Below are 12,622 nucleotides of genomic sequence, written 5' to 3'. Positions count from 1 at the left end.
ATATATAAATATATTATATATATATATATATATATATATATATATATATATATATATATATATATATATATATATATAAATATATATATAAATATATAAATATATATACACACACACACACACACGCATATACAGACATATATACACATGCATATATACAGAAACACATATGCATACGTACATATATATATATACAGAAACATACATATATACACTGCTCAAAAAAATAAAGGGAACACTAAAATCCCACATCCTAAATATCGCTGAAAAAAAATATTCCAGTTGTTCATTACATAGTGGAATGTGTTGAGAACAATAAAACCTAAAAATTATCAACGTGAATCAAAACTTATATCCTAACTTGTATCCCACGGATGTCTGGAGTTGGAATGATGCTCAAAATCAAAGTGTAAAATGAAGTTACAGACTGATCCAACTTCAGTGGAAATGCCTCAAGACAAGGAAATGATGCTCAGTAGAGTGTGTGGCCTCCTCGTGCCTGTATGATCTCCTTACAACGCCTGGGCATGCTCCTGATGAGGCGGCGGATGGTCTCCTGAGGGATCTCCTCCCAGACTTGGACTAAGACAGTTTGTGGTGCATGGTTGGTGGATGGTGCGAGACGTGATGTCCCAGATGTGTTTTTTTTATTTTAAATGACAGGTCCTCTAACTCCATGTGCTGAAGAGAAACAGGAGTTACAAGTCATTGGACCCAGTAGCCTGGTGTAAATTGAAAGGATTAATAAAAAAAGAAATATATTTATATATTTATTATATATATGTTTAATAATATATATATATATATATATATATATATATATATATATATATATATATATATATATATATATATATATATATAGTGAAAAAATTGGAACAGCATCAAATTACTACGTTACAAGGCATGCAGAGCTCTTCCGACCAGCAATCCAATGGTCAAAAAGTAATAAACTCAAAAAGAGGAAAAGCAGCACAAAATAATTGAAAAAAAGTGGACTTTAATGGCTGAACGGAGTGGCAACGTTTCAGATGTGTTATCTTGACAAAGGAGAAGGCTACTTTCACAGTAGCGTCGGGAACAACCCGTCGCTGTGCGTCGGGCCGACGTTCCCGATGCTAGCGTGGTCTCCGCCGCACAACGGGGGCAGCGGATGCATTTTTCCCACGCATCCGCTGCCCCATTGTGAGGTGCGGGGAAGTGCGGGGAGGTGGGGGCGGAGTTCCGGCCGCGCATGCGCGGTCGGAAAAAGCGGACCGTCGGGAGCAAAAAACGTTACATGTAACAATTTTTTCTCCCGACGGTCCGCTACCACACGCCCAAGCGTCGCAAAACGGACGCAACGTTTGGCAATGCGTCGCAAATGCGTCGCTAATGGTAGTCTATGACGAAAAAACGTATCCAGCAAGAACTTTTGCTGGATGCGTATTTTCGGCAAAACGACGCATTTGCGACGTATTGCAGTTAACGCTAGTGTGAAAGTAGCCTAACACATCCGAAACGTTGCCACGCCGTTCAGGCATTAAAGTCCACTTTTTTTCAATTATTTTAGGCTGCTTTTAATTTTTTTGACTATATATATATATATATATATATATATATATATATATATATATATATATATATATATATATTTATGAATAGTGATTTGAAAACATTATTAATTTTGGACCCCAACAATGGGGTATTTTGCCTTTTAAAATGGGCACAGTTTGTAGGAAAAGGATGTGGACAAATATGATATACAAGCGGTAAATTTGTGTGTTTATTCTAATAATGCCTGTATGAGAGATCAGGGAAATATTGGTCATAACCCACCAACCGTTGATGACAACGCTAGGTTTGGGTATCGGAGTATCGCTACCTACAGTATATCAAACTTAGCAAGTATTGGTACTGATGGAGGAGGTCTACAGCAAAAAGGAGATTGGCAACAGTACTGTATTGTACAACTTTGGAAAAACTCAGTGTCTGCCAAATATTAAGAATATACGCCAGTCTCTGCAGGTAAACTGAAAGTCAGGAACCAAGACACAAGCCAATGTCGGCACTATTACCAGAATATACCGGAGAAAAGCTTACACTTTCATCTGCAAAAAGTTTATGCAAGGATGAGTTGTGTTCGTTAGTTGGCCAGAAAATTAAGTCCAGCGTCCGTGAAAAATGTTAACATAATCAAATTACAGTAACACAGCCAAAAAGAAAAAAAGCCTGGAAACAAAAGTACAAAGCTAATCAGAAAGTGCACATCAACGCGCCTCGAAGCCATACTTACCATGTAAAAATAAGACAAACAGCAGCATATTGTCCAAAACACTGAGCCTGTTTTCACAGATTTCACCTGAAATATAAAAGTATGTAAAATGAGCAAAAATCTACCATAAAATTATGCAAGCCATATATACACAAAAAAAGTACAGCTACAATCTGTAAAGACTGCACTACACCTGGGCCTCGTCTATTGTACAGAAAGGCTTCTCAGGAACAACCACAGCCACAATGACCTGACCAGTCACCATGACCTTGTGCCTCTTAAAATCCGGGATATGTAGATTGGCATTGCTGCTGTTCAGGCTCTGGAGTAAATTCAAGACTACGGCATTTTTAGTGGTCAAGTACAAAAAAAGAACGAGGGATGACACGTAGAAACATTTCACTGGTCATATGGAGACCTCCTATTATAGCTTAGGTTGGGAAGACAGGTCTATCAAGCTTAGCCTATTAACCCACCATGTAGTTATGGACTTGTAGACCTTGCTTCTAAGGCTAGGTTCACATTGCGTTAGCGCAATCCGCTAGCGCTAAACGGATTGCCCTAACGCAATCTTTATTTAGGGGCCGCGCTAGGGGTCGCGTTAACGTCCCCGATCTGCGAGAGCGGGGAACGGACCTCGGGCGCGCCGCGGACGCTGCAAGCAGCGTCCGAGGCGCGCCACAGAAGAACGGCACATCGCTAGCGCGAGCCGAAAAAGGCACGCGCTTGCGATGCGCTAGAGGGAACATTCACATTGCTGTCAATGGGTGCGCTAACGGACCCGTTGCACGGCGTTAATTGCGACATTTTCGCCGTGTTGCGGCTGTCCGTTAGCGTGCACACATTAACGCAATGTGAACATAGCCTTAGGGAAAACACCACTGATACAACACATGCTGTACGTTCCATATTTCCAGTCACCAATCTAATATATAAAGCTGTGTGTGTGTGTGTGTGTGTGTGTGTGTGTGTGTGTGTGTGTGTGTGTGTGTGTGTGTGTGTGTGTGTGTGTGTGTGTGTCCAGGATTGGCATCTGCACCGTCGCAGCTACAGCCACAAAATTTTGCACAGTCACACGTCTGGACCCTGAGAAAGTCATAGGCTATGTTGTGAGGCGAAATTTTAACCCCTACATAATGGGGAAAAAGTGAAAGGAAAAGTGTTGGAGGCAAATTGACAGCTCCCAGATGTGAACAAGGGGGACTTAAAGAGTGAGAGTGATGGCGCCAAAGAGTATATACCTTACAGTTGCTAAGGTGGGGCCCCAACATGGTATACTCACCACACACTGGGATATGAACACACACAAAATGCGCCACACACTACCACGTGCTTGAACACATATCACCCTCAGCACACATTTCACCACACATACACCAACCTCGCCACATAAAAGTCGAAGCACAAAAGTCGCCGCTCAAAACTCACCATGCGCAAAACTCGTCACATGCAAAACTAGGTTCACGCAAAACTCGCCACACGTTCAAAACTCACCTCATTGAAAACTCGCCACGCGCAAGACTCGCCACATGCAAAACTAGGCTAACGCAAAACTCGCCACATGTGCAAAACTCACCTCATGGAAAACTCGTCACATGCAAAACTGGCACACACAGAAAAATTGCCACATGCACAAAAGTTGCAACACATGCAAAAGTTGCCTCACACAAAACGCACCACACATAAAACTCGCCACGTGCAAAACTCGCCATACGCAAAACTTGCTGCAAACAACTTGCTACACTAACCTGTCACATGCAACTCGACACACAAAAAGTTGCTACACGCATGTCGCCACACAAAACTCATCTCACAAAAGTCGCTACATGCATGTCGCCACACGCAACTCAACTCACACAACTTGACACATGAAACTCGCCCTAAAACACACACAAGTCTGGTATTATCCTTCAAAAATAAAAATCTGATTAATAAGCAGACAAACTACAAGAGCAACAACTGTACCATATAGGAAATACGGCAGCTGACAGTCACATGACCTATTATGTGTATGTGTGAGCTAATATATACTGCCAGGGGTGAGGGCTTCCTGTTGGCTGGGGATTTATCAGGCTGCCAATTAAGCTTACAAATACTGAGGTAAAAATACTGAGCAAAGCATTAAGCTACTTACGGGTAGCGGCGTTTTTCGGAGGCCCATGACAGCACCACGAGAGAGGGGATCCGCCCCTTTAGGAACAGGAAACCCACAGACACAAAAGGGCGGCACCTCTCCCACGCATCAGTTGGATTACAGAGCCTGAGAGGACTACCGCAGTTAATGACAAGCAAACACAATATTGCATACAATTGAACACAATGACTTTAATAAAGTAACACACGTGAGAAGATAACATTTCTTCTTTAAATTATTTAGTTGTTTATAACCCCAGGATGTGCAACCCCATGTGAAAAGGGAGGGAACTAAGGGTGCTGTCATGGGCCTCCGAAAAACGCCGCTACCCGTAAGTAGCTTAATGCTTTATTCGGACTCCCATGACAGCACCACGAGAGATTTACAGAGATGTAAGCCAATTTTAGGGAGGGACCACAGCCTGTAGCACCCTTAACCCGAAGGTGAGATCTGAGGAGAACCCCAAGTCCAACCTATAGTGTTTAAAAAAGGTGGAAGGGGATGACCATGTGGCCGCCTTACATATCTGGTCGACCGACACTCCAGACCTCTCTGCCCAGGATGACGCCATGGCTCGGGTGGAATGTGCCCTCAGATTCTGCGGAGCTGGACCCCCACCTGTCGTGTAAGCAAGAGAGATAGCCTCCCTAATCCATTTAGCAAGTATGTATTTTGATGCTCTAGCCCCTTTCCTTGGAAGGACAGGAATAGTGCATTATCCTTCTTCCAATCATTAGTGACCGAGATATATTGAAGAAGGCATCTCCTGACATCTAAGGTATGGAGTTCCCTTTCTTTAGGGTTAGAAGGATTAGGGATAAATGAAGGCAAAACTATCTCCTGCGATCTGTGAAACTGGGACACTACCTTTGGTAAGTAGGCTGGGTCTGGTCTAAGGATAACTCTATCCTGGAGAAATTCCATATACGGGGGAAGTCTAGAGAGCGCCTGGATGTCTTCTATTCTGCGAGCTGATGTTATAGCTATTAGGAAAGCTGTTTTGAGAGACAACATCCTGACTGAGGCTTCATTCAACGGCTCAAAAGGGGGCTTTGTCAAAGAAGAAAGGACAAGATTTAAATCCCATGGAACCATTTTGTTTCTATATAACGGTCTAATTCTTCCGACCGCCTTAATAAATCTTGACACCCAGTAGTTGCCCGCAATATTACATGAGAACAGGGCCCCAAGTGCTGAAACTTGTACTCTTAATGTGCTTGTGGAGAGTTTTAACTCTAACCCCCTTTGCAAAAATTCCAAAATTTGACGTATTGGTACCCCATCCTTAATGTTAAAATCTGAGGAAGTTAGAAACTTTCTCCAGGTTCTGGAGTAGATTCTTGTTGTTATTGGCTTTCTACTTTTTAAAAGGGTATCAACTAATTTAGGAGAGAAGCCTTTATTCTCTAACAATGACCGCTCAAACTCCAAGCCGTCAAATGAAGTCCCTTCACTTGTGGATGGAGTATCGGCCCCTGGGAGAGTAAATTTGGGATGTCTGGAAGCACCCAGGGATCGCCCACTGACATCGTCCTGAGCCATGAAAACCAAGTTCTCCTGGGCCAGAAGGGCGCAATCAGAATAAGTCTCGCACGATCCTCTCTGATTTTCCTCACCACTAGGGGTAACAGGTTCAGTGGTGGGAAGGCGTAGGCCAGAGAAAAATCCCATTTTATGAGGAATGCGTCCACTGCCAGTGGATTTTCCCTGGGATTTAGGGAACAAAAGTTTTTTACTTTTTTGTTTTGTTTCGTGGCAAATAGGTCCACCACTGGTCGACCCCATAAGCGGACAATCTGCTCGAAGATGTCTCCATTTAGAGACCATTCTCCTTGCTTTAGAACGTTGCGACTGAGAAAGTCCGCTTTTATATTGTCTTTTCCTGTGATGTGTAGCGCAGTCAAAGATTGTAAATTCTCTTCTGCCATCCGGAGAAGACGATCTGTGATCTGCATCAAAGTCTCGGAGCGTGTACCTCCTTGATGATTTATATAGGAGACTGCCACCCGGTTGTCCGAGAGGATCCTGACGTGGTGGCCCTGCAGATACATGAGGAGTTTTTTAACTGACAATTCGATTGCCAATAATTCTCTCTGATTGGATGAAGATGTTGAGTATAGTTCCCATTGGCCTTGAACTACAATGTCATTCATGTGAGCCCCCCAACCTGAGGAGCTAGCATCCGTAGTTACGACTCGGGATACATCTATCATCCAGGGAACACCTGCCGACAAATTATCCCTATCCAGCCACCAATTTAGGGATTCGAGAGTCGCTGGTTCTAAAGTTATCTTTTCCTCCAATACACCCCTCAAGATCCTGTCCTTAATCAAAATTTCTTTCTGGAGGGATCTAGTGCCTTGGAAAGTTGGGGTCTCGATTCTGTTATGCCCATCGTTCCTCTGACCGCTTTAACCAGCTTATCCACTCGTTCAAGGGGCAGACAGAAGCGGGCGGTGTCCTCATCCGAGGAGGAGGACGATGCAGCAGAACCGGAGAAAACTTCCTCCTTATCCTCTTCTACTGAAGAATCGGAGTGTAATGGAGCTTTAGATTTAGAACTTCCTCCTTGAGAAAGACCCCTTAAGGATTGTCTGACCTCCATTCTGATCATCTCTTTCAAGCTGGTGGTCATAGTAAGGGATTCCTCCGCTACTTGAGGGGGTAAGTAAAGCAATCTAATCCCTGTAGATATAATGCTCTCACCCCCTCCCCCTTCCTGAGACCTCACCGTCTGCTGGATACAGGGGCCACATAACTTTTTAGGGCACGAATCAGGTAGGGGAACCCCGCAGATACCACATTCCCTGTGTTTCGCCTTCCCGGCACATTTCTTCCCCGGAATACGAGGGGGATTTCTTCTGGCTGATGCTCCAGACCCCTGTCTGGAGGAGCTTTTGTGGCCAGACTCACTACTCCTTTTGTCGCGATCCTTCCCTTTGGGCTTCTGGGACACCTCTTCCAGCACCTGCACGTGCTCGTCCTCCATCTTCACCAAATATGAGGCCAGAAGCAAGGGATCACGATCCGGAGTTATTTTTATAGCCCCTCCTCCGGTCAGCAGCTGTGCCCAGCGCTCCCCTAATGGTTTTTACAGGCCTCCCCCTGGTGCAGGTGGTAAACTCTGGGGCTCAGAACGCCGGCGACGCTATACCGGTGGGCGCCGCCATCTTGGATGCACTGCGCATGCGCAGGACCCCGGAAACCCGGAAGTGACTGCCGGCTCCTCCCCCCGACGTCACCCGGGCTCCCAGCGCTTTCCATTAGCGCTCAGAGCGGCGAGGACGCCGGACAGAGCCGCAGCACCCCCCGGGTGGCGCCCCCAAGCGCCGCCGCAAACAGAGACCCCAGCCACCCCAGAAGGAGGAGACCCAGGGGACATACTCACCTAGCGCTGCCTTGGAGACGAGACACCACTGGTGACCGCTCCCTGCTGGAATGCCGCCGACATGCAGCCCTGCCAGGACCATCGCGACATCTTCCAGGAACACCGCACCGGCCGAGGTAGGAGACCCCCGCGCTACCTGAGTCGGCCGGCCTGGGATCCTTTTGTAAAATCTGCAGGATCCCGTCCCATTAGGAACAGGAAACCAACTGATGCGTGGGAGAGGTGCCGCCCTTTTGTGTCTGTGGGTTTCCTGTTCCTAAAGGGGCGGATCCCCTCTCTCGTGGTGCTGTCATGGGAGTCCGAATAAATAACGTGTGAACGAGGTCTAATACAGGAGATGACACACAGATATATACAGGAGGAGATGACACAGGTATATACTATATACAGGGGAGATGACACACACACATATATACTATATACAGGGGAGATGACACACATATATACTATATACAGGGGAGATGACACAGCTATATACTATATACAGGAGGAGATGACATACAGGTATATACTATATACAGGAGGAGATGACACGCATATACTATATACAGGGGAGATGACAGATATAAACTATATACAGTAGGAGATGACACACTGGTATATACTATATACAGGGGAGATGACACAGGTACATACTATATACAGGGGAGATGACACAGGTATATACTATATACAGGGGAGATGACACACAGGTATATACTATATACAGGGGAGATGACACAGGTATATACTTGTCACAGGTTCCTTCTCCGGTACCACACAATCAACAGAGCAAGAGAATAGTGAACAATTCCAAGACCTTTATTTAGGCAAAACACGAAAGGTCCATATATACGATCCATCACACAAAGGATTAAATATTCCAGAACGCGAATGCAGTTCAGTTACAAAATAAAAGTCCAACAATCCAGCACAGAGGATAACACTCCATATTCCCTCCTTTCTCTCTCTGAAGTGCTGCCTTCACCTCATGGGTCCACACAGGATCTGAATTCCCCCCAGCTCCTGTCCTCTCCTTATGTTCAGGAGTAGTCAAACAGGTTGGGGTGGTTTTCAGGCCTCCCCCACCTGACAAAGGTGCCTGGTGGGTTAAGGCACTACAGGGGGTCATTGTTTCAACAAGCTAGTTCAATATGTCATTAGCATATTAGCAAACAACATTATTCACTGACCCTGTGGAGAGATAATACATAACTGTGGGGAGAATATCAGATGGCAAATAACTCATCCTACAAGATACAGTAACACCATGATAATCAGTAAAATAGAAATATACACAAAATGATACCCACATAACATATCACACCATCACAATACTATATACAGGAGGAGATGACACAGGTATAAACTATATACAGGAGGAGATGACATACAGGTACATACTATATACAGGAGGAGATGACATACAGGTACATACTATATACAGGGGAGATGACAGGTATAAACTATATACAGGAGATGACATACAGGTACATACTATATACAGGAGGAGATGACATACAGGTACATACTATATACAGGAGGAGATGAAACAGGTATAAACTATATACAGGAGGAGATGACATACAGGTACATACTATATACAGGGGAGATGACAGGTATAAACTATATACAGGAGATGACATACAGGTACATACTATATACAGGAGGAGATGACATACAGGTACATACTATATACAGGAGGAGATGAAACAGATATATACTATATACAGGAGGAGATGACACGTATATACTATATACAGGGGAGATGACACACGTATATACTATATACAGGAGATGACAGATATATACTATATACAGGAGCAGATGATACACAGGTACATACTATATACAGGAGATGACATACAGGTATATACTATATACAGGGGGAGATGACAGGTATATACTATATACACAAGAGGAGATGACATACAGGTACATACTATATACAGGTACATATTATATACAGGAGGAGATGACCGGTATATACTATATACAGGAGCAGATGACAGCTATATACTATATACAGGAGGAGATGGCTTACAGGTATATACTATATACAGGAGGAGATGACTTACAGGTATATACTATATCTTGGAGGAGATGACACACGTATATACTATATACAGGAGGAGATGACATACAGGTATATAAGAGGAGATGACACATACAGTCATGGCCAAAAGTATTCACACCCCTGCAATTCTGTCAGATAATACTCATTTTCTTCCTGAAAATGATTGCAAACACAAATTCTTTGGTATTATTATCTTCATTTAATTTATCTTAAATGAAAAAACACAAGAGAAAATGAAGCAAAACATTGATCATTTCACACAAAACTCAAAAAATGGGCCAGACAAAAGTATTGGCACCCTCAGCCTAATACTTGGTTGCACAACCTTTAGCCAAAATAACTGCGACCAACCGCTTCCGGTAACCATCAATGAGTTTCTTACAATGCTCTGCTGGAATTTTAGACCATTCTTCTTTGGCAAACTGCTCCAGGTCCCTGATATTTGAAGGGTGCCTTGTCCAAACTGCTATTTTTAGATCTCTCCACAGGTGTTCTATGGGATTCAGGTCTGGACTCATTGCTGGCCACCTTAGAAGTCTCCAGTGCTTTCTCTCAAACCATTTTCTAGTGTTTTTTGAAGCGTGTTTTGGGTCATTGTCCTGCTGGAAGACCCATGACCTCTGAGGGAGAAACAACTTTCTCACACTGGGCCCTACATTATGCTGCAAAATTTGTTGGTAGTCTTCAGACTTCATAATGCCATGCACACGGTCAAGCAGTCCAGTGCCAGAGGCAGCAAAGCAACCCCAAAACATCAGGGAACCTCCGCCATGTTTGACTGTAGGGACTGTTGTCTTCTTTGAATGCCTCTTTCTTTCTCCTGTAAACTCAATGTTGATGCCTTTGCCCAAAAATCTCTACTTTTGTCTCATCTGACCAGAGAACATTCTTCCAAAACGTTTTAGGCTTTTTCAGGTAAGTTTTGTCAAACGCCAGCCTGGCTTTTTTATGTCTCGGGGTAAGATTGAGTTTACAGGATAAAAAAAAGAAGCATTCAAAGAAAGGAACACGGTCCCTACAGTAAAACATGGCGGAGGTTCCCTGATGTTTTGGGGTTGCTTTGCTGCCTCTGTCACTGGACTGCTTGACCGTGTGCATGGCATTATGAAGTCTGAAGACTACCAACAAATTTTGCAGCATAATGTAGGGCCCAGTGTGAGAAAGTTGTTTCTCCCTCAGAGGTCATGGGTCTTCCAGCAGGACAATGACCCAAAACACACTTCAAAAAACACGAGAAAATGGTTTGAGAGAAAGCACTGGAGAGTTCTAAGGTGGCCAGCAATGAGTCCGGATCTGAATCCCATAGAAGACCTGTGGAGAGATCTAAAATAGCAGTTTGGAGAAGGCACCCTTCAAATATCAGGGACCTGGAGCAGATTGCCAAACAAGAATGGTCTAAAATTCCAGCAGAGCATTGTAAGAAACTCATTGATGGTTACCGGAAGCGGTTGGTCGCAGTTATTTTGGCCAAAGGTTGTGCAACCAAGTATTAGGCTGAGGGTGCCAATACTTTTGTCTGGCCCATTTTTGGAGTTTTGTGTGAAATGATCAATGTTTTGCTTCATTTTCTTTTGTGTTTTTTCATTTAAGACAAATTAAATGAAGATAATACCACCAAAGAATTTGTGGTTGCAATCATTTTCAGGAAGAAACTGAGTATTATCTGACAGAATTGCAGGGGTGTGAATACTTTTGGCCATGACTGTATATACTATATATAGGAGGAGATGACATACAGGTATATAGTATATACAGAAGAGATGACATACAGGTATATACAATATACAGGAGGAGATGACATACAGCAGGTATATAATATTTACAGGGGAGATGACATACAGGTATATACTATATACAGGAGATGACATACTGGTGTATACTATGTATAAGGGAGATGACAAACATGTATATACTGAGGGGAAAATGAGAGGTGTGAGGTGAAAATGAAAAGGTGTGAGTGCAAAATGAGAGGAGTGAGGGAAAATAGTGGAGTGATTGGAAAATGACAGATGTGAGGTTGAAATGACAAGTGTTAGGGGGGAATGAGAGGAGTGAGGGGGAAAATGAGAGGTGTAAGGGAGAAAATGAGAGATGTGAGGAGGAAAATGAGAGGTGTGATGGGAAAATAAGAGACGTGAGGTGCTATAACTAACCACAGATATTTACTATGCCCAGGCAACGCCGGGCTCTTCAGCTAGTTATACATAAACCTCTTTCTGCACTGTAAAGCTGAGCTGCTCCTTGGTACTACATATACCCACAGCAGGCAGAGAACATCTGGGGTTTCTTTGCAATACAATAAAAGTTAATGGTAGAAAATCATTTTAAGTGCAGACTGTGAGCCCTCGCAGCAGGGTCCTCCCTCCTTATGTGCCTGGGTGCCTTATTTTTTGTTCATGTTTAGTTGTATTTGTCTATATTTGCCCCCTTTTCACATGTAAAGCGCCATAGAATAAATGGCGCTATAAAAATATACAATAATAATAATAATAATAATAATAATAATAAATGTCTGTGTAAAAATATCAAAGTCAACCCCAAATTTACACCCCGCTTACCATTGCTGCCTCTCCACTATAACCTCCCATGTTTTGGGACACAACTGTCCAATGCGTGATATGACTACAGTACACTACTGCTGCAGCCAAACGCCAGATCAGCAGTCATGCCGATGTAGATGGCTCAAGGGCACGTGGCCCAGTGATCGGCTGCATATGCTGTAGTTCTGATGTCACTACTGCAGCCATGTCACCAAAGACAAGGGGCAGCCCAGCACAGGGGCAGCCGCAC

The 12,622-nt window shown here is 43.7% G+C and overlaps 1 protein-coding gene across 1 annotated transcript in view; it reads right to left on the bottom strand.

Moving 5' to 3' along the window:
- STT3B (STT3 oligosaccharyltransferase complex catalytic subunit B) overlaps window positions 1-12,622 on the bottom strand; it is a 170,606-nt gene that overhangs the window by 58,170 nt on the left and 99,814 nt on the right. Inside the window, exon 4 of the mRNA XM_077268964.1 lies at window positions 2,276-2,341. Within this exon, the coding sequence (XP_077125079.1) occupies window positions 2,276-2,341 (66 nt within the window). The remainder of the gene's footprint in view (window positions 1-2,275; window positions 2,342-12,622) is intronic.

The sequence above is a fragment of the Ranitomeya variabilis genome, chromosome 6 (genome assembly GCF_051348905.1).
Source record: "Ranitomeya variabilis isolate aRanVar5 chromosome 6, aRanVar5.hap1, whole genome shotgun sequence".
Classification (NCBI taxonomy): domain Eukaryota; kingdom Metazoa; phylum Chordata; class Amphibia; order Anura; family Dendrobatidae; genus Ranitomeya; species Ranitomeya variabilis.
The sequence above is the reverse complement of the archived record's forward strand: the minus strand, read 5'-3'. Positions and strand labels throughout refer to the sequence as shown.